The sequence below is a fragment of the Marmota flaviventris genome, chromosome 17 (genome assembly GCF_047511675.1).
Source record: "Marmota flaviventris isolate mMarFla1 chromosome 17, mMarFla1.hap1, whole genome shotgun sequence".
Lineage (NCBI taxonomy): Eukaryota > Metazoa > Chordata > Mammalia > Rodentia > Sciuridae > Marmota > Marmota flaviventris.
Genome location: NC_092514.1, coordinates 57,221,359 through 57,248,412, shown reverse-complemented (window position 1 = coordinate 57,248,412; position 27,054 = coordinate 57,221,359). Strand labels below are relative to the sequence as shown.

General features: G+C 54.6%; 2 protein-coding genes across 9 annotated transcripts in view; one reads left to right on the top strand and one right to left on the bottom strand.

Annotated features, from left to right (window-relative positions):
- Positions 1-27,054, bottom strand: part of Mapt (microtubule associated protein tau) — a 95,470-nt gene that overhangs the window by 27,391 nt on the left and 41,025 nt on the right. For 2 of the 8 annotated variants that reach the window (XM_071604055.1, XM_071604054.1), the window contains exons 2-6: positions 18,029-18,145; positions 12,104-12,190; positions 10,043-10,129; positions 6,639-6,704; positions 2,528-3,574 (exon numbers count right to left, since the gene is read on the bottom strand). In XM_071604055.1, coding sequence (XP_071460156.1) covers positions 2,528-3,574; positions 6,639-6,704; positions 10,043-10,129; positions 12,104-12,190; positions 18,029-18,128 — 1,387 coding nt within the window. In that variant the 5' untranslated portion in view covers positions 18,129-18,145. The remainder of the gene's footprint in view (positions 1-2,527; positions 3,575-6,638; positions 6,705-10,042; positions 10,130-12,103; positions 12,191-18,028; positions 18,146-27,054) is intronic. The other 6 variants (XM_027921782.2, XM_071604057.1, XM_071604060.1 and 3 more) reach the window with 3 other exon arrangements.
- On the top strand, positions 16,808-17,022 carry LOC139702546 (large ribosomal subunit protein eL39). Its single transcript, XM_071604017.1, has one exon. It carries the CDS (start codon positions 16,863-16,865, stop codon positions 17,016-17,018), a length of 156 nt encoding a protein of 51 aa, XP_071460118.1. The 5' UTR covers positions 16,808-16,862; the 3' UTR covers positions 17,019-17,022.

The following is a 27,054-nucleotide window of genomic DNA, read 5'->3' as shown; positions in this document are numbered from 1 at the left end:
GCTGGCTGAGGGCGGGGACATGCAGAGGAGACGCAGTGGAGGCTGTTAGAGGCATGTGTGGACTCGGGGCTATCTTGGGAGGGTGGGCAGTGCCAGCTCCCACCCACAGACTCTTTCCCTGTCTCTGCCGGGGTCAGCCCCACCCAGGGGAGGCCAAGCCCACTCCATGGAGGGGCATTTAAAAGCCATGGATGGGGACAGCTCTGCCAGTCTCTGTCCTCCTGCAGGACCTCAGGATCAGGGGTTGTCTCCACCCTGTGGCTAGGCTCAGCCTTGGTTTCTTCTCAAGGGCCTTGAGGCCTGACTGGAGCCACCTTAGATTTCCCTGGCCCCTGGGGTCGGTTCATAAGCAATCCTAACGTTTGCCTTCTTATGCTGACCACCCTGCCTCCCTGCTCCTGGTGACCTGCCACCAGCAGAGGTGAGCCTGGTGGGAATGACTTCACCCCATTTTTCTGGATGCACCCCTAGAACCTGCCTTACTAATGGGGACCTCGGCCACCAGTTCCAGGATGCGTACATAAGCCCATCCCCACCCCCACCCCAGCCCTGGGGGGATCTTCCCACTGAGGAAGCTAATCCTTAATTAGCTATAAACTGTTAGCATCCAGCATCCCACAGATAACATCTGGGTATGGAGCTCAGCAATTGGTGGCTGTTGCTTAGGAAGCTGTCCGTGGTGGGGCCCGCCCACGAGACCCAGCCACTCCTCTAGCTCATGCTCATCATCGAACATTGATAGCACATTTTCTTCTTTGGTTGTGACATCATATTCCCTCTTGCCCCAAGGATGATGAGCCTCCTGGAGTTTCTTACTGGCTGTGACAGTCTTGGATTTCTGGAGTGCCTGGTGCTTCTCCTCTAGCCCAGGTGTGGCAGAACCACCTGGAGACAGTGGCTCCCAGGCCGAACGTGGCACCCAGGCCTTTGAATAGGAGCCAAAGAGGGTCTGACTCACATGCTCCTTCCTTAGCTCAAATCAACAGCACCATCTGATCACAGGAGAATCTGCAAGATCGGCATCTCCCCAATCCAGGTAGGACTCAAGGAGCCCTCTTCCAGGAGATGTTACCAGGCGGGATCAAATAAATGTGGGAAGTCCATAGTATGCGTCCTTGGAGGGCCAAGACATGCATTAATACATTAAAGACTGACAAATTCTCCGGCAGCAAAACCTGAACTTGGTTTCTAAACTCACAGGGCCATGGAACTCATTTCCCCTCTGGATGCACCTATTGACATCGGGTGGACCAGGATTCAATAAAACATCACTTTAGAAAACCCTGTGGTAAAAACCCTGACAAGCCTCAGTCATTTGTCCCCTCCTGCTTTGGAATCTAAACCAGGCCATAGGATTTTCCCACCCCCCCACTCCATCCTAAATCTTAAACACAGTTTCCTTTATCTGTAACACTTCAAAGATTGCTCTGTAAGTAGAACCTAATAAAAATCGAATAGATGTTTATGACTGTGAGCTTAAGTAGCATCAATTCCTGGGCCCTGCAAATAATTCTGAAATGGTAACTATTCTAAAATCCTAAACCTATGAATACATCCACTTTGAGCCACAAAGTCTCTCCTAGGATATGAAAGTCCTCTCCACGACACTGGGGATCTCCCCTCCTACCTCTCCTGACCTCAAGCTGCTGTGGTTGTGCTCCAGGTGGGCCAGGCTGTGACCCCTCTGTGATGTCAATGCAGGGGCCTCTGGGGTCTCTGGTCTCTGCTGAGGGTAGAGGAGGCACTTTGGACCAGAAAGATTTTGCTTCTTCAGTCTCCTGCCACAAGGCAGGGCGGGGTGAGGGTGGGGCTGTTGGGCCAAAGGCTCATTTTGGGCTCTTGGCCACCTGCAAATGCTGCTGCTTGGGTGTCACCTGCCAGATGTGACATGTCTGACAAAGACAGCAGAAGACAGGCACGCAGCCTTTGTGTCCCTGCATTAGGAAAGCATGCTCCAGCACCTTGCAGAAGGCACTGCGGAGTGTGGGAGTGTGCCTATCAGACCAGACCCACCTGGCTTCTGAACCTGGATCCTTCCCCTCGTATAGGTGACCTTCAGCAAGTTACTTTACCTCTCTGAGCCTCGGTTTTCTCATTTGTCAAATGAGGCTGATTTTGCCTATTTGGGAGTGTTGGGAAGTTTCAAGAACATGAGTGTAAAGCACAGCAGAAGCCCTTGAGAACGGGGGTGGCTGTTGTCCTCTCTGTGGGGCTCATCCACCCACTGCCTGTGGGCTGAGGGACCACGGAGGATACATCAAGAGGTCCGAGAATCGGACAGGGCAGAAAGCACGGGGCAGGGGTGTCGGTGACATGCAAAACGGCGGGCAAGCGTGAGGAGCTCGTGCTACTGAAGCCCCAGGGGCAGGCGGCCGAGGGAGGGGAGCAGCGGCGGCCCAGGTGCCAGTTTAGTGGCTGTCTTGGAACCCTGGGGTGGCAGGAGTCAAGGAGGGCCAGTGGCAGTGCCCGCAGCCAGGGTGGCACAGGAGGGCGCCAGGGGAAGAGCGAGGGAGCTCAACACACAGACCTTTGAGTTGGGGGACCCGGCTGACGGGCCTCCCTGGCAAACCAGCAGCAGGCCGCTTCTCAGGTGGCTCCGGGAGGCCAGCCTCTCTTGTGGCCTCTCCCACAGAGTCGCCCCGGGCCTCCAGCTCCTCTCCCGGGGCCCCCAGATGTGAGGCCCTTTCCAGATCCAGCTCTGACCTGGCCTGCTCCTTCTGCACATTGGATTTGATTTCCACGTGGAACATGAACTCGGGGACAGCCTCGGGCCCTTCCACCGGGGGCCCTGTGCTGGGCCCAGTGGGCTGCAAGGCCGGGATCTCTGCAGGAACTTGGGAGAGGAAATCGACAGGGGGCGGGATGGCACCCTCAGCCGGGAAGCCACAGATACCAGCGGCTTCTCTGGAGACCTCCAGAGGGGACGGCCCTCCTGGAGAGGTCTGGGAAGGAGGGGAGTCTCGGGGAGACGACTCGTCGACATCTCGGTCTTCATCCACCTCCTCCCGGCCTCCCAGCCTCTCTTTGTCATGGCCTCCCTTTGGAGGCAGCCCCTCCTGGTCCTGGTCTCTCCATAACTGGCGCTCCAGCGGCCCACGGTCTTGGCTTCCCTCTAGGTCCTCAGGTCCTGTTCCCGAGGGCTGGTGTGTGGCCTCTCTGGGGCCTTCAGGTGGGATGGGGGTCCTGGGCCTGGGGGGGACGTGCTGGGGGCTCAGCCCTGGGGCCCCTGCGCTTGAGGCCTCGCCCTCACGGTGCCCGGGCTCCATCTCCCTGCGCCAGCTCTCCTGGACAACCTCGGCCCCCTCGGGCTCCGCGTGGAGATGCGCAGGGGAGGAAGGCTTTGCCACTGCCACACCCTCCTGGGCGGGGCCCCCGTGCTCTTGACCCCACTCCACGGGGGCTTCTCCAGGGCCTCCTGGTGGAGGTGGCACCGGGCAGGTGGGCTGCTGCTGAGGAAGGTGTGCACTCGCGTGGACGGGAGCTTCGGGCTGCTTTTCACCCGGAGATGCCACTGAGACCTCGGCCGGGGGCCTCTCGGGTGCCGCCCTCTGCAGGCCTGGAGCGCTCACCTTCTCTGGGTTGAAGAGGTAGCAGTGGCAAAAGGTTAGCAAGGGCACAGGAACCGTTTAGAGAGGGAACGTCACTCTCGCCATAAGAGAAAGACGCTCAGACGCATCGCAGGCCCCCTGACGGGGCAGGAGCACAGCTCTGGGCTCCTCTCGCGGCTGGTTGCTTAGAATGAAAGCTCTCTTGTCTCACTGCCACCAACCTGCGGGTGACCTGGGGTGAGCACCTCCCCTCTCTGGGCCTCAGTTTTCTTTTCTATAAAAGGAGGGCTTAGCCCTGGTCACCTCCAAGGCCCCTTCTGGTGTGGGCACTACTTCTCCTTTTACCAACAGACTCTGGCAGGGCCTGGAGCTTGTCAGAGAGGGCTCCCTTTCCTCTTACTCTTTCTGACTGTTTCCCGTTCTGATGAACGAAGCCAGCGGGTGCCACAAACCCACCCAGCCTCGAGCCTGGAAAGCCATGATTTATAATGATCAAGGATGGAGAGTGTCGTAAGATTCCATGAAAGGGGAGCGCGTCCAGCCCTCTCCAGCTCACCCGTCACACAGCAGACCTTCTGCCTAAGGTGAGGCAGGACCACGGTGGTAGCCAAGACTCAGGGGTCGCCTGCTCTAACCGGTCACACCACGTTTTGCACCAACTCAGCTGATGGAGGCCACGCTCATTTTTTTTTTTCCTGGCTTATTCATGTGACATTCATGTGAGTCCCTCTGTGCAGCATGTGGCTGTGTGTTCTGAACGGTCCTCGTAAGTACACTTTACTTTTTTAACTCCCAACTCTGAACATCCCATCTGGTTCCAACAGAAGAACCCACATAACTTCCAGGACTCTCCTCGAGCCAGACCTGTGGCCCCCAAGGATTCAGGGACTTGGAAAAGAGATTAGGACGAGGGGAGGGAAGGTAGGGGAGCACATACGTGTGTCCACACACATGTGCATCGGTGGGCATGTGAGTAATGTGTGGACCGGACCCTGTCCCCACCCGTCAGCAGGGGTGTGGCTTCACACTGGCTTGCCACCTAGATTCAGCACAGCTCGATCCCCCTCTACCCTCACGCTGGGCAGACTCTCCATCTCATTCACTTTGTGTTCCCAGAACTGTGCCTTCACACAGCAGGTGATCAATAAATGCACCCTCCCTGGATCAGCTGGTGTCAGGAAAAGACGCATCCCTGCTTCTTGCAGGGTCTTTGGGGACCTTATTGGGGTCCTCAGTCAAACTCTCAGAAAAGTAGCCCCAAAGAGAGATGCTCATGGCCCGAGCCCACGCTGAGCCTGAGTGCCAGAACTTCTGTCATGGGGCCAGCTCACGGGCCCAGGGCGAGGGCAACCCTGGTCACCACGCCACTCAACAGGCTGGGTCCTCACTGCCTTCCAGAAAGCACGTTCCTCCCAGAGCCTCCTAGGGATTGCTCTTGACTGGGAGGTTCGGACCCCAGGACTTCAAGAGCCACTCTTCAAAAAGAGACAAATCCCCCAGACATGGATGGGAGCACATTTTGAAAACCATCAGCACGAGGGCGGGGGGATGGGGGTGCAGCTCACGCTCCTCAGTGAGGAGCCCAGCACACAGCTCGCTCCCAGAGGGAGGAGTGAGTTGGCAGAATGTCCTGTCCACTCCCAGGACACCATGAGGTGTCAGCAAATATTCCACACAACAAGCTCTGGGGCCGCCACGGAGTCAGGGCAGACAGCCCTCCAGACAGGTCCCCCACCTTCTTCCCAGAGGCCTGGTCTCTGCGGTCACTTGAAGGAGGTGGGTGGGCCCCCCGGGTGTCCCTGAACTGGTCAAGGCCTTCACCTGTCTGACTCCCAGCACACCACAGCTCTATCTAGAGACAACCTTAACGGTCTTAGGCACCGTCGGACTACAGGCTGCACCCCAAATCTGTAGAACAAACTCAAATTCACTTTTTTAAAAAAAATGGAAATAGATGATGACTTCTGGAGATCATGATTCAGGAAAGCTCCAATTTTACCTAAGCTGAAACCCATGATCACAAGGAATGGGAGGGATGGAGCTGGGCTCGGTGACCCAGCATCTGTGTGACACCCGGATTCCATTCCTGCACACAAACAGGAGCCAGGGTTTTGGTAAATTCACATATAGACCAAGGCCCCGCTGTGTATTGTTCTCCCTTCTAGTAGTTTCCAAAACTCTCTGTTCACCTAAGAATGAAGGCACCCTCTCCATGCCGTGTGAGATGAGAATCTTTAGCCTCACCACGTTCTCAGGGTGGCAGAGTCTCCAAAGACAGACAGCACCCTGGCCTCAAATCCCCCATCACTTTTTGGACAAAAGAACAATATCTCAGCTCTTTTGCACTCTGGAAGCCTTCACATCGTACAGTTCATTTGGCCAGAAAATGATACTAAACAAGCCCAGCCCATGTTGTATTTATACCAGAAGTCTCCATTTCCCAAGATTAAGAATCTCTAGCTGGGCACAATGGTACACACCTGTAATACCAGCAACTCAGGAGGCTGAGGCAGGAGGATCACACGTTCCAGTTCAGCCTCAGCAACTTAGGGAGACTCGGTCTCAAAATGAAAAATAAAAAGGGCTGGGGATGTGGCTCAGTGCTAAAATGACCCTGGGTCTCTAGGATGTTATAAATTAAGTTCTTAGCATATTTATGATAAACAATAACAGAAAGCTGCTTTTCTTGAACTGAACAAGTTCAATTCCTGAGAAGAAAATCATAAGGTTTGCAGGCTACACCGAAGAAAGTTCAAATGCAAAAGTTTGGTAGTGATGGGAACAGCTTTTGTCTGCATATATATTTGCATTTCTGTCAGATATTTATTTTCAACTCCCGGGCTGGGCAAGGTCAGCTCCCTTTGGGACACTGAACACTTCAGGAATGACACAAAAATGGTGTCAGAAAAAAACCCTGCTAGGGCTCTTTTGCCACTGAGTGGCCCACCTTTGGTAAGAACCAAGTCCCCCAAATCTCCTGGACTGGTGAATTAGGGCCCAGGTCTGAGCTCTTTTTGGGGTGGCCCTCTGAATGCTCACATTTCTATCCTTTTGATTCCCAAGTGGTGGAGACAATTTGGGCCCACTGACCTTGAGTCACATGTCCAGCGGCTTGGTCTTCCATGTTTGGGGTGTCCCCAATGCCCGCTTCTTCGGCTGGTTTAGGTGTCAGCAGAGGGAGGACAAAAACAGACAGTTACTATTTGCCAGAACCAACTCTGTATCTTAGATCTTTCCTAAAACCTGCAGGAAAGACACATCCTCAGAATACCAAGGGCTGCAGCCCTGGCCCCTCTGCAAAGGTCACTGCTGGGGACAGCAATGACAACGGTTTCCTAAACAAAACCCCAAAGCCACACACCTGACAGGTGACTGTCACCTAGGAGGGAAGACGGGGTACAAGTCATGACTCACAAAGATGCCAGGACCCAGAGGTCAGAGAAGCACTTGCTGTGAGGCCCCTGCAGTCAGCACTGCAGGTGGGAGACTCAGGGCCAAATTGTGCCTGCGGCCAACACCTCCTTGGCCTCTCTGAGCCTCCGTTTTCTCATCTGGAGCCCCAGGAAGATGACCCCAGCTTGTCTTCCGGAGGATGGGAGGGGCAGCGAGAGAGTGCGTGTGAAGGTGTGTGGCAGGGTGCCTGGCTAGGGTAGGTGCCCCAAACTCGTTAACTTCTTTCCTTCAAACCCTTCAGGAACGGGTGCTGCCTGACCAGAGGGAGGCCAGCGGTGCCAGAGAGTAGCTTTTGGGGGGTCTTGAGCTCCTGTTTAGGGAGCCACTGGTCACCCCAAACAAAGAAAGCTGAGTCAATTTCCTGACAACATCCACAGGACCTAAATCAAGAAGCATTCATTCCTAGAACACAGGATGCAACTGCCTGAGGCGGAGCACATAAGCAGCAGGCCACACACTGACCTCTGCCCCAGCATTTACCAGCCTGCCTGAGGCCAGACGAGAGGTGATGGCCTCCGAGAAATGCCTGCGAGCTTGGCTGGGCCATCAGCATAGTCCCCAGACCTGCAGAGCTGCCAGCATGCTCTGCCGTGGAGACAGTGGCAAGGAAAAGAAGTACCCAGGGTCATTGGGCAGCCACACGGTGGCCTCCTAATTACCCAGCTGGTTGGCTGTCCCAGGGCAGCTGCAAGGAGGCGGCATGTGAGGGGTCCATCATCAGCATGGACACCCTCTGGGTCCCCCACAGACAGCACTGGGCTAGTCTCAATGGTGACAGCTTCTTGTCCCATGACACAGCACTGGGACAATGCTAGCCCATGGCTCAGGAGCTCTGAGCTGAGTTTGGTCTGAGTTTGGGGAAGAAGATGAAAAGGGAAGAAAGGCACTCAGTGACAGCACGTCCAGCTAACCATCCAGCTAACCGGCCACGGAGTCTGCAAGGCAGCAGGCATAAGGAGGACCCCGGGATGCTGCCCTGCCATGGGGCAGATGAAGGCCTTCCTGTGCCACTGCAGAACTGCGACCTCCTGGCCTGGTGGTGCAGAACTGGAAGGCCCTGGTGAGGGGGAGGGACACCCAGAAAAACCCCAGAGGGGCAGGGGGCATGGCAGTGGTGACATGGTAGCTAACAGCCTCTGATATCCCTGGGGGGCATTTTCAAGGAAGCAGGAGGGCTTCCTGCTCCCCAGCAAGGCAGGACTCCTGCAGTGGCAGCCACACTGCACCCCATGGGACATCCATGGGCAGTTTCACTGGAACACAAGACACAGCAAACAGGGTGCACCAAGACGAGGTACTAAACTAAGGCACATCTTGTCGACAACTGAAAAAACGCTCACCGAACCCTAAAACCTGCCACCACACCGAGGGTGGAAAGGGCTGGGGGTGGGAGGTGGCCCTGTGGTTTCCAAGGCATCATTTGGAGACAGACACTTGACATGTTCCCTCTGGCCAGGGACCTAGTGAGCACTGTTAGGATCCCATTCAGGAACACCATGGGGTGGGAGAGGGGATGCTTCCGGGGCTGAGCAGAGGAGCACCACTGCAGTCCAGCCAGCAGGGTACCCCAAATTTGCTGCTGGGATCTCCCATGGATCTGATGCCGGCCAGGTCAGAGGCTCAGGAGGGCATCTCAGATGTCTAACAGGCCACCAGTGGAAGCCAGCCACCCTCAGCAGAGGTGAGCTGTTGCTGGGTCCAGGAGAGAGGGGACAGGAAGTCTGCTGGAATCCAGTGCAGAGGGAGGGTCTTCAGGGGACAGCGGCAAGAGATAGGGAATAAGGAAAGAAGAGCCCGGAAGAATTCAGATGAGGTTACCAAGAGAGAAAGAGTTCTGTCAACACCTGCCAGGGAGGACAGCAACTCACACCAGGCCAGCCTGCCGCCCATCACACCCACCTGCCCCAGGCCACCCCAGGGGAGGGTCTGAGCTCGGCCAGTGTGAGGAGCTTGGCTGTCAGATGGTGCCCCCGATTACCCAGGATCCATGAAAAGTCAAGAGCTGGCTGACGTTCTCATCCTGGGCAGGGGACAAACTCCCCCACCGACAACACTATAAGGGACAGCAGGGGACAAAATCAAGTCACGGGTAAGCACACTCTGTGAGCTCCCATTCCGAGGTCCTTGAGCACCTTCATGCTCCAGACTGAAGCCCTGCAGACTTGGGGACCATCCCCCCAGCCATCTCAGAAGGCCTCTCTGCCCATCACCTGGCCAAGGAGAAACACACTTTGACCCCTCAGTGGCTTCTCAATTCCAGCTGGGAGAGAGCACTGACCCAGGAAGGAAAGAAAATTGCTGCCGGCTTCCACCTGCCCTCTACGGCTGGCCCAAGGTGTGTGGGGCCCTCTGCATTTCTTGCTGGACACTCTCCAATTAAGGCCAAGGAAGAGGACACAAAGAGAAGGACACCAGGGACCCTAGCTGAGCTGTCCCTTTCCTGGGGACCCCAGGAGGTAGCTCTCTAAGAACTGGGCAGCCCCGAGCCAGGGCTGTTCCTGTCGGCACCCTTCTCTGTCCGATTCCCTGTCATAGGCGCTGACAGGGTACCTCTCCTCGCCTTTCTGCAAACACTGTGTCCAGGGCAACAGTGATATAAATGGATGCCAGGTCGCTCTCCGAGATCCTCCCAGGACTGCCCCATGAAGCCCTCAAAAAGTGTGGAGGCATCTAGCCCTGCTTCGAGCTCGGGTGCTCCTCCGGACAAACCGGCCAAGGAGGGTGACCTGCTGCTGGGCAGAGTTGGAGCAGGAGGGCTGATGCCTGGGGTGTGAAGGCCTGGCTCTGTCACCTGCCTCAGAAAGCCCCGCACACTCTGCAGCTGATGCGCTGACTGAGGCAGGGGAGGAGGCTCCAGGAGGAATCCAGAGGCTGTCAGTCCTCGGGGAGGCTGCAGGCCCCGAGGCCCCGGCTCCCAACAGCCAGAGAGTCCCAGAAGCCAGGGTCGCCCACATCCTGCCTCGCCCGGACACCAGGATGACCCAAAGTGCACCATCCCAGCAGCAGGTCAGCCCAGCACTGGCTCCTGGGGTCGCCCTCACCTGTGGTTCCTTCTGGGATGTCCGTGTGGGGCTGGGCGGCCGCCTGCTCGCCGGGGGCTCTCTCATCCACTAAGGGTGCGGTCACGTCTGGAAACCACCGAGAATCGCCTCAGAGGGGTGGGCCACACCCAGCCCCTCTCTTCGCTGCTTATGCAGGAGCAGAGCAGGGGGAGTCAGGAGGGGACCTGGCCACATGCAAGAAAGCACCAGCACAAAGCAGGACCCAGAGCTACTCCTGCCCCTTCTCCCCAACAAGCATGTCACCGCAGGCAGACACCAGGCCCTGCCAGGCAAGCCCAGCAGTCCCCACCCCACGTAAGCACTGTTTTTGAAGAACAATTGAGGGCTGGGGTCATGGCTCAACTGGTAGAGTGCTCGCCTGACACATGTGAAGTACTGGTTCGATCCTCAGCACCACATAAAAATCAAATAAAGATATTGCGTCTGCCTAAAACTTAAGAACAATAAAGAACAATTGAGAGCCAGATGTGTGACCCTCCAGGCGGTGTAGGAGGACATGATTGGGACTAGGGCAGTGCAGGAACCCTGGGCATAGGGCTGGGGCCTATAGTTTTGCTGGGAGGTTTTTGAGCAAGTTCTTTGTCCTCTTTGGGCCTCAGTTTCCCCATCTGTGCCATCTCTAGGTGGTCTCAGAGTTCTCTTCCAGTTCATGACCCCTGATCAGAGGGCAGAGGCCCCGGTGTGGCAATGACCAGGCCTGGTCTTGCCCGGAGCTGGTGCGTGACCAGAGGTGGTTGAGCTTCGCAGCAGAGGCGGGCAGTGAGGATGGACCTCCAGGAGCTGCGGTCAGCGCCCCGTCAAGGTGAGCTCTGCAGGCCAGTGTTCCTCCTGGCCCAGTCACCCCAGGTGTTCTGGGCACACCCGAGGAGCTGTCACCCTGGAAGGCTTCCCAGGAGCTGAAATCAGCCTAGTTCAATGAAGGCCATTTTCATCATTTGCTGGGTCCAGGCCAAGCAGCTGGGCAAAGTCCAGCCTCTCCCTGTGGGTGAGAGCCGAGGTGCCTGGGGCCGGACACGGATAGCCCAGAGCACAGTGGGGCATGGGTGGAAGGTTCTTCTAGAGTCACATGGACAAAGCTCCGAAAGCCAAGGTTTGGGAAGCTGGCATGAGGTCTGGATAGTGTTTTAGGACTTTCTCAGGGTGCAGGCAACTTGCAAAACTGTCCTAACAAGATGAGCAGGAAATGTCTGACATCATGGGCTCTCGGGAGAGCAATGGGAATTTTTCCAGGCTGAGGACCTCAGGGGTAAGAGCCGCTGGGACTCACTATTAGAGCAGGCAGTTGGCAGCCACTTGACAGCCACTTTCTTCTTTTCTTTTCTTTTCGTCACCAGGGGTTGATCCCAGCGGTGCTATACCACTGAGCCACATCCCCAGACCTTTTTATATTCTATATGAGACAGGGTCTCGCTAAGTTCCTTGGGCTGGCATCAAACTGCTGCCTCAGCCTCCTGAGTTTCTGGGATTACAGGTGTGCACCACTGGACCTGGCTCCAGATGTAGTCGTGATTGACACAGACCACAAAAGAAGGTGATCAAAACCAGGACTAAGGAGACTTCAGGAAGTACACAGGGACTCTGTAACAACCTGGTCTCAAATGCCTGGAAAGGACAGGTTAGCAGAGGCTGACCAGGGCAGAGGTCCAAGCCACACCCAGAGCTAAAGAAATGAAGGACACCAAACCAAGACCAGGCCCCAGGTGCAGGTGAAGAGATGGGCACTGACCTGCCCCTTCCTCAAACAAATGGCTGCTGTGGGCCTTGGTGGCCCCCAAAAGAAGAGCAAAGGGTAACTTCACAAGGGGCTGTGGGAGGACAATGGTTTGGGGACAGGGGCTCTGTGGAACTGTGCATGGGCCCAGCGCCCACAACCCTGTCCTGCAAAGCATCCAGCAAGCACAGCTCTCAGCCCGTGGGAGAGGGGACAGCGAATGCAGCTGGAGCATAGCGCATGAGGGACGGTGGCCCAAAGCTCGGCTAAGCGCAGGCTGGCGGCAGGGAGGGAGTGTCTGGAGGAAGCAGCAAGAGGGGGAGCCCCACCTTCGGCCGTTGGGGTGCTCTTAGCATCCGAGGTCTCAGAGCCGGGTTCCTCGGATCCGTCATCGGCGGGGGTCTGCAGGGGAGACGCTGGAACATACACAGTGAGCCCCTCAGGACGGCGGCCTCTCCCCAGGCCTCCCTGAACTCGGGAGCAGAGTCCTTGGAGCTGCAAACCCCTCAGCGTGGACCCCACGTCCATGTGAGCAAACAACAAAGAGGACCAGCACCCCCCCACAACTGTACCCCACACCAGAGTGACCAGATGAAGATGTGGGGGACGCTAGATGGTGCAGGAGAGACTGCCCTTCCAGCAGCCAGTTCCTGCGAGACAAAGGCTCTCCTATTGACAAATGGCGGCAAATATCAGAAAGCCGAGCCACAGTGAACCTGCTGATTGCCAGTGCTGTTAACGAAGGACAAGTGGACACCCGGAGAAATGCTCAGAGATCCAGCTCCCGCCTCGGAAAAGAACTGGCCCAGGGCGGACTCAGGGCCTGCTTCCACTTGGACTTTATCCAGCTCCTTTCATGGAAAGCTCCCCATGGACCCCCAAAAGACCAACCATCCAGAGCCACACCCTCCACCATGAACACCCTTGTAAGGTGGCTTTTGTGGGCTTTAATAGAATGAAGAAGTCTGTCTTCTCCTCCTCCTCCAGGAAGGACCGCATTGTCCCCCTTTGGTGTGGCACCTTGGCACCAGAAGTCAATCTGCTCTGGTCGCTATGGGTTTATCAAGGCATCACTCAGCTTCTGGGGCTGGATGAGCCAAGGTTGTCAAATACAGCAGGGGAAGGCCTGCTGAGCGCCTGGCGTGTGCACAGCCGAGGCTGGGAACTCGGAGCGAATCAGATGCTCAAAAGACACAGCCTGTCTCCAGGGGCACACAGCCTAATGAGGGAGAGAGAGTGGCCACACGGAGCAACGGGCTCAGGCGCCAGCTTGTCCCAGAGCAGGCCCAGGCCAGCAGAGACTGTCCTCGTGAAGGTCTCCTAACAGGAAGAGGCGTTACAGTCTAGAAAGCCCTGGGGAAAAAAAGGGCCAAGATGTCTGGGTTCATCTCAGTTCCACCTCTTTCTAAGCAGGTGGCCTTGAACTTCTCTCTCAGGACCTCAGTTTTCTGATTTATAAAATGAGTGACATGACATCGACCCTACTTGCCCCCTCCTCTTGGAGCTGCTGGGGGGAATCTCGTGGGGGAAGCACTCTGCTAACCTGAGGATTTGCATTTGTGGGACACAAATCTCAGTGATGTGAAGAAGTCCCTGCAGTTCAGTCCCACTGGTGACTTAGATGACCCTCATTGTAAGCCACGGCTCAAACGACGGTGGGTGGGTGGATGGATGATTGAAGAGGGGACAGAGGAATGGATGAATGGGTGGATTATTGAGTGACGGGATGTCTGGGTGGCTAGTTGGATGGCTGGATGGATGAACAGATGACGAGATGGAAATCTGGGAAGCTCACATCGGAGTTTCTGAACCCTTTGTGCTGACTCTTACCAACTTTCCCTCCTCTTCTCCTGAGCCTGGCCCTGTGTGCCCAGAGAGGCCACTCCAGGGTGCCTAGTGTCATCTCCACCATCAGGTCAGTGCTGCTCTGTTATCTTGGTGACCTTGCTTACCCCTGTGTGTTAGGACCCCTCCCTTCATACTGTTCCCTTTGCTGCCTATGATGCTGCTGTGTTGAGGCCAAAATCCAGCTCCACTGACTGCCATGTGTGTGACTCTGGCCAAGGGACTTGCTCTCTCTCTGCCTTAGTCTCCTGGGCATGGAAACAGGCCCACCCTCTCAGGGGGCTTCTGTGTACAGCACCACGTGGGGCCTGCGTGTGAGAAGCCCTTGGTAAGTGGTGGTGCCTGCTGTCACTCAGCATGATGCCACCTTGGTTGAAGGGCCCAGCGTAGCACCGCACACTCACAGTGCTGATGACAGTGATGTGGATGTTGACTGGGAGTCCCTGGGGGTCCCAACAGGTAGCTGATTATTGTAACAGATGGACAAGTGGACTCTGGCCATCTGAGGAAAGGTCCAGCATTACTTAGTAGCCATAGCCCACAAGCACAGGGGACTTTCCTGGCAGCCCATTCAACCCACCTTGGAAACAGAACCCTGAGGTGATTCAGGCTGGAGCTGCACCCCGTCAGAAGGCCACATCTTCCAGCTTCCTGGCCAGGCAGGGATGGCCAGTGGGAAGTCAGGGGAAGTGTTTGGACAGGGCATCTCTCTGGGAGGAGCTCAGTGGGGAAGGGCTCCCTTTGTCCCCTCCTCCCCTTCCAGCTGCCTTTCCCACCTGTGAGCCACCTTGTGGGGGAAGCCACATGCTCAGGATGTAGGTTTTCTCAACTGTGTGAAAAATAAAGACTGTTCTCAGTTGGCGGCTGGATGCAGGCCGGTGAGGGGCCAGATCTGGCCTGTCCGGCCATGGCTTGGAAGTACGCAAAGGCCACAGGGCGACTGTCTCCAAACCCAGCTTTGTGGTGAGGGCGCCTGGGCCCAGGGAGAGGTGGGTGGTGTCCCTGGGGAGCTGAAGATGGTGTAGGCACTGGCTGGGGTCACGGCGGACCAGGTGGTGGCAGAGTCTCCAACAGCAGTGTAGGAACCGGGAGAGGTACAGGGTGGGGATGGGGCATTCAGTGGAAATGGGGAGGCTCTGGTGGACTCTGACCAGGCCACTTCACCAGGGGCAGGGGCAACCTCAGTTTCAGGATGGGGCAGAATGTGAAGACGTCAGAAAGGCGGATGGAGTTCAAGTGCACCGTGTGATCAGACACCCACCCACTTGGTCCCAAGGCCATCCCTGGACACCAGGCCCTGGCCACACCCTTTGGCTGGTTCAAAACAAGCTTCTCACTCATGCCGGGCTCCTTGGTCCTGGAGCTTGTAAAAACCTGCAGACTGTCTCGAGCAGGTCTTGGCTGAATGACGAGGCCACAGCCTGCAGACTGCGTGTGGTCTTGACATTAGCCACGCACAAGGCACCTGTCCCCTGCCCACTCTTCCAACTGCATTATCCTCGCTAAGTTCCTTAGAGAGAGGGAAGGAGGGAGGGAAAAGCCCCTCGTCAATGTCAGGAAGGTCTAACCAGCAGATCCGGCGAGGCCTTCAACTCCGGAGGCCACTGTTTCTTCAGTTACCCATGTCCCTGGCATCCCCGGCGTCCCTGGTGTCCCCAGCGTACCTGGCATATAGCTCTCTGTGGCTGTCCCCGCCCCACTGCAGCTTTTAGCACCCACTCAGACCCTCTTTGTTCTGGTATTTAACATGCAGTTTCTTGTCACTATTCAAAATAGACTTTTGTCACTTATCTAAAGTGTTGTCAGTACAGTGACACCTTCTGCCAACTCCAGCTCCCCACATAAAAACAGCTCCTTTGAAAGCTGAGTAGCGAGAATTAATTTGGTGACACTGTGGAAGTCTCTTAGGTCTCGCTGGCTGTCCTGGAGAGGACATCTTGGGGTCAGCTAGAGGTCTTCGAGTCCTCTCCTTTCACAGTATTTCAAAAAGGTTAGCAACTTAAATTTTGCAGCATCTGTGTGTGTGTGTGTGTGTGTGTGTGTGTGTGTGTGAGAGAGAGAGAGAGAGAGAGAGAGAGAGAGAGAGAGCACAGAACTTCTGATCACGTCTTATATTAAAGAATTGAATAGCAATTTGAACAAACACTTAAGGCAACCCAGAAACACGAAGTAGCTTGGTCAATTATTCTTAGTTTGCAGGTTGAATCTAGTGCAAAAAATAAGAGTGGTTAAAAACCACCCCTCATGGGACTTGATTTTAAATGAATTTATAATGTTAGTATATTTTTAGATATACAGAAAATATATATGAGTCTCTCCACACCCAGCTGCCCTATCATTAACATCTGACGTTATTATGGTACATTTGTTGCAATATAATATACGGTACTGGGGATTGAACCCAGGGGTGCTCTGCCACTGAGCACCAGTCCTTTATGTATTTTATTTTGAGACAGGGTCTCACTAAATTGTTGAGGCAGGCCTTGAACTTGCAATCCTCCTGTCTTGGCCTCCTGAGTTGCTGGGATTACAGGTGTGTGCCGCCTGTGCCCAGCGACAACATATATTTTTAACCAAATATTTAAGCCAGGTTTCCCTACCTCTATAGACAGTGCCATTTTTCATTGGCACAACTCAGTATTTGAAGAGCTCCCTATGAATTCAGTATGCTGTGATTCTAACTTGGATTCCATGAATGAGAGTTTAATAATCTAGTTATTCAATTTCTCGTCTCCATTTGGTGAGGACACTGGGTACAGAGGTTTGGCTGGAGCCTGCATCCCCCACGCCCTCCCTCTGCACTCCGGGAGGGTGCCCACATCCTCCTCCCTGCCCTCAACCCACCTTTCCAATTCCTGAGCGCATCTTAGACCAAGGCCTCCCTGCTGACACCGAGAGAGAGAAACCAGCCTTGGAATCAGGTCCCTGAGCAGGTACCAAAACTCTCTAGGGGGGATGGCTGCTCCACATGCAGGAGAGCTGGTCCCCTTGCTCCCCACATCTGGGGGACCCTGTGATGCCCCCTCCTGAAGGACTCTCCTTGGATAGGTGCAGCTGGCAGAGGTCACTTCCAACCTTGGAGTTCTGTGACTTCCACCCGCACCCCAGCTGCAATTTTTAGCATTAAAAAGAGAAATGTAGACGGTCTCCATTCTGTCTCCTTAGAAATGGGTCTGGTGGTTTTTCCTCCTCTTCGCCTTTTTTCGGCCATTGTGGTGCGAGCACCGAATTCGGTCCCTCACCATGTCTTCTCACAAGACTTTCAGGATCAAGCGATTTTTGGCCAAGAAACAAAAGCAAAATCGTCCCATTCCCCAGTGGATTCGAATGAAAACTGGTAATAAAATCAGGTACAATTCCAAGAGGAGACACTGGAGGAGAACCAAGCTGGGTCTATAAAGAATGACATGAAATGGCGCACATATTTATCAAAGCTGTGATCATTTTGTCACATCCACCTGAAAATGTCTGCCCTATCTGGATAGTGTCACAGAAGCTGTAGTACTGGTTTGGGTTGGTTTGCTAATAAATATGTGAAACATTTGAAAAAAAAAAAAAAAAAAAAGAAATGGGTCTGGTGGTGGGTGGGACTGAGCCATCCACCCACAGGACTGCAGTGGAGACCCATGGAGAGAGCTCCTTGTCACACAGCTCAGCACCCTGGGCCAGCTCTGTGCTCCAGAAGACGGAGAGGGGCAGCCCCAGGAGCGTCCCAATCTCCCTGACACGCGGTCACACAGCAAAATGAATCACGGGCATTTAGCGGTACCCAGAATTGAACCCAGGGGTGCTTTACCACTGAGCCACATCCTCAGCCCTTTTTATTTTTTTCTTGATGAGTTGCTGAGGCTGGCTATGAAATTATGATGATCCTCCTGCCTGGGCCTCCCAAGTCGATGGGATTATAGGTGTGCACCACCGTGTCTGGCTGAATCACCACCGTATCTAGCTGTGCATTTAGGGGTTTGAGGATGGAGTCAGATCAGTGTGGCCAGAAGACTGTGTTACAGACATTTTGGAAGCTCACACAGGCGGACCTCACTGAGGGAGGGTAGAAGTACAGGTCAACACTGGGCATTTCGCGTGCTCAGGAGCATAGACCTGTAGGGTAACGGGTGTGGCTGAGACGTCAAGGGCCCCTGTATTCCTGAGCCCTGCAAGCTTGTCACACTCCATCCACTCATGTGGCAAACTCTCCTTTGGAAAGGTAAATTTTGAAATAGCCTCACATTTTGAGTGATCCTGGCCCCTTCAAGTTACTACGGCTCCACGCTCCTGACATCTTATACAATGAGGTGTTAAAAAGCCCAATGACCAGGATGCAAAGGCCCCCTGCCCGCCCTTGCCAAAGCAAGAGGCTGGCTGTGCTCCCCAGGCACCTGGCCTACTGCACACAGCTGTCCACTAACCTTTCAGGCCGTGCTCTGCGTCCCCCTCTTGGTCCTGGAGCAGGGCGTAGCCCTCAGCGTGGTCTTCCGCGGTGTCAAACTCCTGGCGCGGCTCAGCCATCTTGGTGCGAGGCTCACCTGGGAGGAGGAGATGCAGGGTGAGAGGAGCTGAAGGACTCAGTTCCCAGGAGTGCTGGGCTGGGGTGGGGACAGGGAGAGAGTGCCCGCCCCCAGGTCATGGCAGGCAGATTTTGGCCACCCCACTCCCCTTTCCAAGGAGCAGGTGCCCCGTCTCAACCTGTGCTCTGCCCAAGTGTTGGGACATTTCTGTGTGTTTGTAAGTCACCAGCGTCACACCAGCTCACACTCAAAATCACCGTGCGAGGCAGGCTCTGCAGACCTGAGCCCTTACTCTCAGCGCTCTCTCCACTTCTTCAGAAGGAAAATGCTAGATTTTTTTTGGTGGGGGAGGGGTACTGGGGATTGAACTCAGGGACACCTGACCACTGAGCCACATCCCAGGCCCCCCAAATCAACTCTTGGATTTTTTTTGGGGGGAGGGGTACCTGGGATTGAACTCAGGGTCACTTGAACCCTGAGCCACATCCCAGCCCTACTTTGTATTATACTTAGAGATAGGGTCTCACTGAGTTGCTTAGTGCCTCGCTATTGCTGAGGCTGGCTGTGAACTCCTGACCCTCCTTCCTCAGTCTCCAGAGCTGCTGGGATTACAGGTGTGAGCCACAGCCCCCGGCTTGTTTCATTTTAATTAGAGGCAGGGTCTTACTATGTTCTCCAGACTGGCCCTGAACTCCTGGGCTCAACTGATCCTCCTGCCTCAGCTTCCCAAGTGGCTGGGACTACAGGTGTGCCTGCTGTTGTTTATTTAATCCGTGAGCTGGGGACAGCACCTAGGCAAGGTCTCCGTGACTGCAGCACCCCACCCCCACCCCTTGCGCCCTTCTTGCGGCTAATACTTGGCATTGCCTTTGTGAATGGCTGCAGCCCTGGGTTCCCAGCTCCAGTGCCTGGATGACACAGCTGTGTGCCGCACTGGAGGTCTCCAGGGACGGTGGAGAGAGTCCTTTTCCCAGGCCATCTTTATCAGATGGTGACCCCTGGGTGCAAAATCCACGTGGGCAAGCCTGCCTTCCAGGGACTCCCGGAGAGCACAGGCTCAGTGAGGTGCAACCCTCCCTTTTGGCTACCTCACACTGCCAGCCCGGCCCCTGTGCACACGCCTGCACACGCGTGCCCTATCTGGCAGCTGGTTCCTCTCACAGCGTGAGAAGGGACAGAATGCTACACATGTCAGGGCAGCTCAACAGGGGCCAGGCCACTGAGCACCAGTTCTAAGTGGCCCTCAGTTCCCGCCACTGGGTCTAGACGGCTCCTAACGGGCAATGTGGGCGCAGACGGACGGAGTTTCTGTCTGTGCAGACGGAAACGGGCTTCCCTTCTGAGGTAGGCCGTATGGTCACAGGTGGCTTCTGTCACCTGACTTACACCCAGATCAGAGGCTGCGGCCGTCGGCGCTCTCCTGGGTCCCTCTGCACTTCCACCGGTCAGTGAGAAGCGGGCAGACCGGGCACTGTGGCTGCTCCTCCTCACTAAGACGAGCAGAGCCTGGAGCTGGACGGGGGCCAGTCTGGACCCTACTCACAGGGAGGGGAAGCACCAGAAGAGGTGCCTGAGGTCAACGGGGCAACTGTGAGCAGGGAGGTGACGGCGATGGTCCGGGCACACAGTCAGAGTGGGACCCCACAGGGCAGGCAAGGAGACGGGCAGGAAGGGGTGGCTCCAAGAAGCCATTTTAGAAAACATTAGACCAGACTTCAAAACCGGGTTGAGGTCAGCAGAGAGACTAGGACACAGCGCACACCAGAGGAAAGAGCCCGGTGTGGGGCAGGGGTGACCCGGGCAAAGGGGATGGCACTAGGAGGGAGGGTGCTGGATGACAAGGGCGGGTCCTGTGATCAGGTGGAAGAAACTCCCAGCCCCCCCCCCCCCCCCCCCCGCATTGGCCAAACTGGTGATTTCATTTCACTATTAATAAGCTCCAGAAAATTCATTTTACTATCCCCCTGACTTCCGTTATGATTTTATTTGTTTTTTCCCCCTGCCCCGGGATGCTCTACCACTGAGCTGCACCCCCAGCCCTTTTGACTTTTTATTTATTATTTATTTTTATTTTTTGGTACCAGAGATTGAACCCAGGGATGCTTAACCATTGGGCCACATCCCCAGCCCTTTTTATTTCTTATCTTGAGACAGGGTCTCACTAAGTTGCTGAGGCTGGCTTTGAACTTGCCACCCTCCTGCCTCAGCCTCCCAAGCTGCTAGAAGTGCAGGTCTGCACCACTGCGCCTGATTTGACTTTTTATTTTGAGACAGGTTCTTGCTAAGTTGCTGAGGCTGGCCTCAAACTTGTGATACTCCTGTCTTGGCCTCTGAGTCCCTGGGATGACAAATGTGTACTACCATACCTGGCTAATTTCAAGTTTTTCATGAAGCTTTATTTTAATAGGTTTTTCAATGGAGAGGTATTCCACTTTAGCTTCAAGTCAAGGGTCAGACAATCTTCCAACATCAAGGGCTGGACAGTAAACCCTGCAGGCTCTGCGCTGTCTCTGCCTGGCACTGGGAAAACAGTTTTGATGATAAATGAATTGGCATGACTGTGTTGTGAGAAAACTTTATTTATGGACTTTGGAATTTTAATTTCATATAATTGCCATGGGTCATGAAATAGCATTCTTCTTCTTGGTACTGAGGATTGAACCCAGGGGCACTTTACCACTGAGCTATATACCCCAGTCCTTTTTATATTTTATTTTGAGACAGGGTCCCAAATTGTAGAGGCTGGCCTCAAACTTTCAATTCTCCTGCCTCAGCCTCCTGAGTCACTGGGATTACAGGTTGCGTCACCATGCTCAGCAATATCATCTTCTTTTACATTTTTGTTTTCAACCATTTGAGAACACAGAAGCATTCTTAGCTCAAGGCCAGATTTGGCCTGTGGGCCATAGTTTACAAACCTCTTAAGGCTTCTCCCGTATTTCTTGAATAGAAATAAAAACAAACAGAAACTATAAATAAATAAGTCTTAGCAAAAGTCACCCTGTTGTGGTTACCCCCTATATTTTCAGTGTGGATTGTTACTTTCCATACTGGGTTTTCTTCAGCTGCTTCTAGAGGTTTCCACAGGCTCTGACTCAGGAGTAGGAGACCAGGGGTCACGGTTGGACGTGGGCAGTGCTGTTGTTTTGAGGTCTGGGGACGCTCGCCAGGGTGTGCACAGCTGCTGGGCTGCCTCGTTCAGCCCCATGAGCAGACAACAGGGCCATGGGTCCCACCGCCCGGCTTTCTAATGACCACTCTGCCCCTCCGCCGCCCCCACAGACCCTGTCCGCTGCAGAGTCAGACACACCCATGGGAAGCTGTGTAAATTACAGGGGCCAACGCCGAAATTAAATCATCCTTCAAAACACAGGCGACTATTCACCATGCCAAATAAATAAACTGCATCTCAAGGGTCAATATTTTTCTTTTGCAGAAAAAAATTGGAATGCAAGGGAGGAAATCTGTAAACAGAAAGGCTCAGCCGGCCCCAGTCCCAGGCGGCCAGTGTCCCAAGGTTCCTGCACCTTCTTCAACACTTGCGATGCTGGCCTAGATCATCAGTCCTTGTGCTAATGTTTTGGAACCTACATGCCATGATAAGAAAGACGAGCCAGGGCCGGGCACGGTGGCACACAACTGCAACCCCAGCTGCTCAGGAGGCTGAGGCAGGAGGATCTCAAGTTTGAGGCCAGCCTGGACAACTTTGGGAGCTCTTGTCTCAAAAGAAAATTTCCAAAAGGGCCTGGGGATGTAGCCCAGTGGTAGAGCCCTGGCCCAGCATGCACAAGGCCCTGGGTTCAATTCCCAGCACTGCGGGGGGTGGGACTTGGGAGGCAAGTCCATGTTCTGGAGCATTCCTGAGGGTCTGCTTGCCATAGGCAGAATATAGAACCCAGAAAGAGGAGGTCTCTGGAGAGCAACACGAAGTCACTTCTTCCCAGTCTTGTGACAGACTATGATGGCCCCTAAACATGTAAGTCTTGGGGGACCTGCCTGGGCTGATGCTGTGGGAGCCTCAGGCTGACACTGGGAAGTGCGGGCACAGAACCTGCCAAAAGAGTGCGTTGCGTGCTCCCGTGGGCACTGCGTGGGCCACTGACAGAGCCCCCAGGAACCCTCACAACTGTCCTTGAGGTAGGTATCTTCGTCATCATCACCATCGTTGTAGACACCAGGTTCCCAGGAATCTGGGGAGTCACCTGCCCAAGCTGGTATCCTGTGGGAGGCAGGGCCTGTGTCCTGAATAGCAGGGACACTCAGCTGCCCCTCACCACACACTCTTTCCTCCTGGACCACAGAAAGTTCCCTGACTTCCTGTGTGGACCCTGGGGCAGGGGTCTGGGGTGAGGGAGGAGCAGGGCCAGGACCCACACTCAGCAGCTTGTGATGAAGTCGCCTCTCTAGCCTTTAGGTTTTCATCCCCTGAATGTCACCCCGTGACCCCCGAGCTCCCTCCCTGCACCAGCGTTTTATTCAGTGCATCCACTGAGCCTGTGTCCCCAGCTCAGGAGCCCAGGGCCAGTGGCAGGATGGCAGGTCTCTGGTCCGGGTCCAGGTGCCAGGCAGGTGACCCTGGCATGGAGCCCAGGGTCTGCACACTGCCCCCCTCCCCGCTGCCCTCTGCAGAGCCAGGGCCGGATGAGTCCTGAGGAATGACCGGCCACAGGACGGAACCAGCCCCAGATGGCCTGGCCAGGCCTGCTGGGCCGAGACTCCTGCCAGGACAGTGCTCTGGGAACACCTCAGCGAGCATGCCTGAGCCTGCACCAGGCGTCACCACCCCACGCGTCCCCAGGACCCAGAAGGGAGAACAGGCCCCACAGCCAGCCTCCTCGCCCGCTCTCCTCAGTCTCCCTGGTCCTCCGGACTCTGTCTCTCCCCGACTTCCTGCTTCCTGTTGCCCAGGCTTCCAGGTGGAGGAGGGGGTCAGGAAGAAATGTTAGGGGAGGCACGAAAGTCGAGTGACACCTGAAAGTAGAATGGGTCCTTGGAAAAGGTGCACCTCCTGACAAGGGGAAGCCAGGATCCCAGATGCTGTCCCCGTCATCCTGGAGCTAACCCGAGGCCTTGGGTGGGGAGTGGGCTGCTGGGCTCTGGCCTGCAGGATGAAACCCTCCCAGCCCCACGCGGCCTGACCCCCCCGGAGGTGGGCAGAGGAAGACAAGTCTGTCTTCAGGGTCGCCAGAGGCAGGAACAAGACGACATTGTCATGGGTCAGGAGAGGGATGCGGGATGGCCAGGGACCAAGTGCTGACCTAGCTGAGCCTCAGCGTCTCCCTCTCTTTTTAAACTTTTTGTGATTGAGGCAAAATTAATCCTGCTGACCATTTTAAAGTGAATTGGGCTCATTTCATATAAACAGAACAGCACAGTAGGTGGCCTTGGGTGACCAGCGTCTTTCCCTGAGCATCATGTTTTCCAAAGTCATCCAGGTGGAAGCAAGGGGCGCCCCTGCAATCCCTGTATGGATTTACCACGTGTGTGAGTGTGTGTGTGTGTGAGTGTGTGTGTGTGTGTGTGTGTGTTTTGTTTGGCACCCGACCCCTGAGCCACATCCCCAGCCCTAGTTTGTATTTTATTTAGAGACAGGGTGGCTTAGCGCCTCACGGTTGCTGAGGCTGGCTTTGAACTACCATCCTCCTGTCTCAGCCTCCTGAGCCACTGGGATTATAAGCATGTCCACTGCACCAGCCTATGACCCTCACTCTCTTATCAAAGCAAATGGGTTCAGCTCTAGAGAGCTTCCTGGGGCTCACTCCCCTTTGGCAGCTGGATTATTAACAGCATCTGCTAACTCGAGCCCCGAGGAGGCGCCATTTGGAGAGGATCTCCCCCAGGAGAAGAAATCATTGCTCCCCCTTTGCACATGGGAAAATTAGGGAGGTTCAGTGCCGGGTTTAAGGTCACACAGCTAGGCAGGGCAAGGGCTCACCACAGGAATCTTTTCAGAGGCTCATCACCTTCTTCAAAGGGGCGCTAAAGGTCATGATCCAGTCTCGATGGAGGATTAAGGGAGGATTAAGGGAGAACCCGAGTCCAGGGCAGGTCTCCGCCTTGGCTCACCTTGGCCCCAGCTGGACGCATCGCGAGTGCAATCCAGGCCGAGCTTCCTGGGTCTAGGGCATCTTCTCGGAGAGCGGGTCCGGGAGCCGCCCGGTGGCGCGTGTCCGGGCCACACTAGGGGGCGCCCGCCGCCCGGCGGCCGCGAGGAACCCGGGCGCCGTGACTCAGCGAACCCGCGCCCGGGCCGCGGCACCTGACGGGCGGCGGCGCTGCTTTCATGGCCCGAGAATTTCATCTCCATCAAGCTATTTTTAAAAATAAAAAGCAAAACTCCAAATAGATGTCTGCAGATAACCGAAAACCAAGAAAAGAGAAGCCTAGAATCCAAAATAACTTTAAATGAACTTTGCGCTCTGCATCTCATCTTTCCTTTCCTTGGTCCCTTTTTCTGCTCTCCCATGAATTTGCTGGTGGGAACCTGGGGTGGGAACCAGGGCATAATGATGGGGACCAAAAATGGGCATTTCCTGGTATTGGCTCATTTAATTCCACAGTAGCTGATTATTTGGCCTGCTTTGACAGATTTGAAAACTGCCACAGAAAGGTTGGGCAAGTTGCTGGAGGTCACACAGTACATAATGGAGCCAGGCAGGCTGGTAGGGGAAGCTGACCTATTAAGCCAAGTGATGATAAGGGTGATTATTTCAGGCAGTGCCTGATGACAGCTAAGGGGGCTTCAGAGAGGATCTCAGGAGAAGAAATTATTGCTAAGGACATTAGCTCAACCAGACTAAAGCTCTTTGGGAACTTCTCCTGGTATTTCCACTCATGATCAGGGCCAGCCCTTTCATTTTAAGATATAAAGCCTGGCGAAGGGTGGGCGGGCACCCTGGTCCCCTACTGAGAAGCAGGTCTTTTTTTTTCCTTTTTTTTTTCTTTTGTACCAGGGATTGAACTCAGGGGCACTTAACCACTGAGCCACATCCCCAGCCCTTTAAAAAATATTTTATTTAGAGACAGGGTCTCACTGAGTTGCTTAGCACCTCGCCGTTTTGGAGGCTGGCTTTAAACCTGTGATCCTCCTGCCTCAGCCTCCTGAGCTGCTGGGAGCACTTAGCACGCAGGGAGCCAACTGCAACCTAAGAAAGAGCCCCCAAGACTTAAATGTCCCCCTCTCGGGGCTGGGGCCTGGCAACTCTGATGCCACAGATACTCCTCTGTCGTAGTGACAGTGGGCGACAATTGGTCAGTAATATCCTGACTGCGAGTGTCTGAGATAGAGCCTGACTCCATCATGTCCCTCTGCTCACCCGCCCCTCACGGGGGACACTCAGCCCCAGGCAAGCAGAGGCAGGTGCTCATGAGGCTGCAGGGAAGACGGCATCGCCCACCTCAGAGGAGCTGGTGGTCACATCACAGCACAGCTTATCACAGAATGTTCTAGAACCAAACAACAATAGAGATCCAGATTTCAAGCAAAACTGCCCGATCCAATGGAGAGAAGAGAAGGAGCACACAGAGGGGAGACACTGGTAAGGAGAAACTGGCCCCAGGGGGCCCCCCCCAGGGCCTGGAGGTGTGAATGAGGGCTCTTTCTGGAGGCTGTGCACCCCGAGTGTCAAGGCCGGTATCAGCTGCTGACATCCCCCACTTGGAAAATCTGCAGATTGCATCCGAGAGGCCATCCTGGTTTTAAGTTCACTTTTTCTGTTTTTTGTTCGTTTTTTTAAACTAAAAGTTCTCTCCTTTGTTACCACAGGAGAGACGAGCAGTGTTTGCAAAACCTGTCACCCGTGGATGGCTTTTGATTCCAGAACACCCGGAGCTTTTCCTCCATCCCCTTTAGATGAGGACGGTGGCTGTTGTGTGATACCCGCTGGTGCTGGAGGTGGCTGCTGAGCCTCTGTCCAGCTCAGTGGCCACAAACATCCCTGGTCATCACATTAGTCTGCCTTAAAGAAGTCCCCTGAACCTGGAGCCCCAAACAGGCAAGAAGGAGCTTCCCCTGATGCCAAAGCCAAGAAAACCAAACCAAACCAAAAAAAAAAAAAAAAAAAAAGAAAGTTTCCTTGAGCAAATCACTGTTAGACTTTGAGAGAAGAGCAGGATAGGGAAGGTGCCATGTTCCAAAAGTCAGAGTCATTATGAAAAAGTCAACTCCACAATGTGAAAGGGACAGCACTGACCCCCGGCCACGCTCCAGGACACATCCTTGCAGGCACCTCTCCTTGCACACGGAGCTGTCCCTAAATGAGTCGGCATTGTCCCAGTTATTCATTAGCCTGCTTTGTTCACTTAACAATTTGCCGCTGTTAATAAGCTTTCTCTTCATTTCTGGCTGATTCCAACAGACATAGGTTCTAGCTTCCCCATCACGTGAGCTCTGACAGGCTGCAAATGTCCACAGACCAACACGGCAGTGCCCTTAAATCTGCTGGGGAGGGTGGCTTTTAAAGTCTCTCTTTCTTAAGCCATGCATACCCATCTCTTAATACCAAGAGTAAATATATTTTTTTTCCAAAACTTTTTTTGTGTGTGTGTGTGCACGCGTGCGTGGGTGTTTGGTACTGGGAATAGAACTCAGGAGTGCTTTACCACTGAGCTACATCTGCAGTTCTTTCTAATTATTATTATTATTATTATTTTATTATTATTATTGGGTACCAGGGATTGAATTCAGGAGCACTTGACCACTGAGCCACCTCCCCAGCCCTATTTTGTATTTTATTTAGAGACAGGGTTTCACTGAGTTTGGCACCTCACTGTTGCTGAGGCTGGTTTTGAACTTGCAATCTTCCTGCCTCAGCCTCCTGAGCTGCTGGGATAACAGGCATGTGTCACTGTGCCCAGCTCTATTTTTTATTTGGAGGCAGTGCCTTCTAAGTTGCTGAGCCTGGACTGAAACTTGTGATCTTCCTGCC

Bases quoted from the DNA above. Each gene is read 5' to 3' on its own strand.
- LOC139702546 (XM_071604017.1), top strand. From the start codon at position 16,863: ATGTCTTCTCACAAGACTTTCAGGATCAAGCGATTTTTGGCCAAGAAA.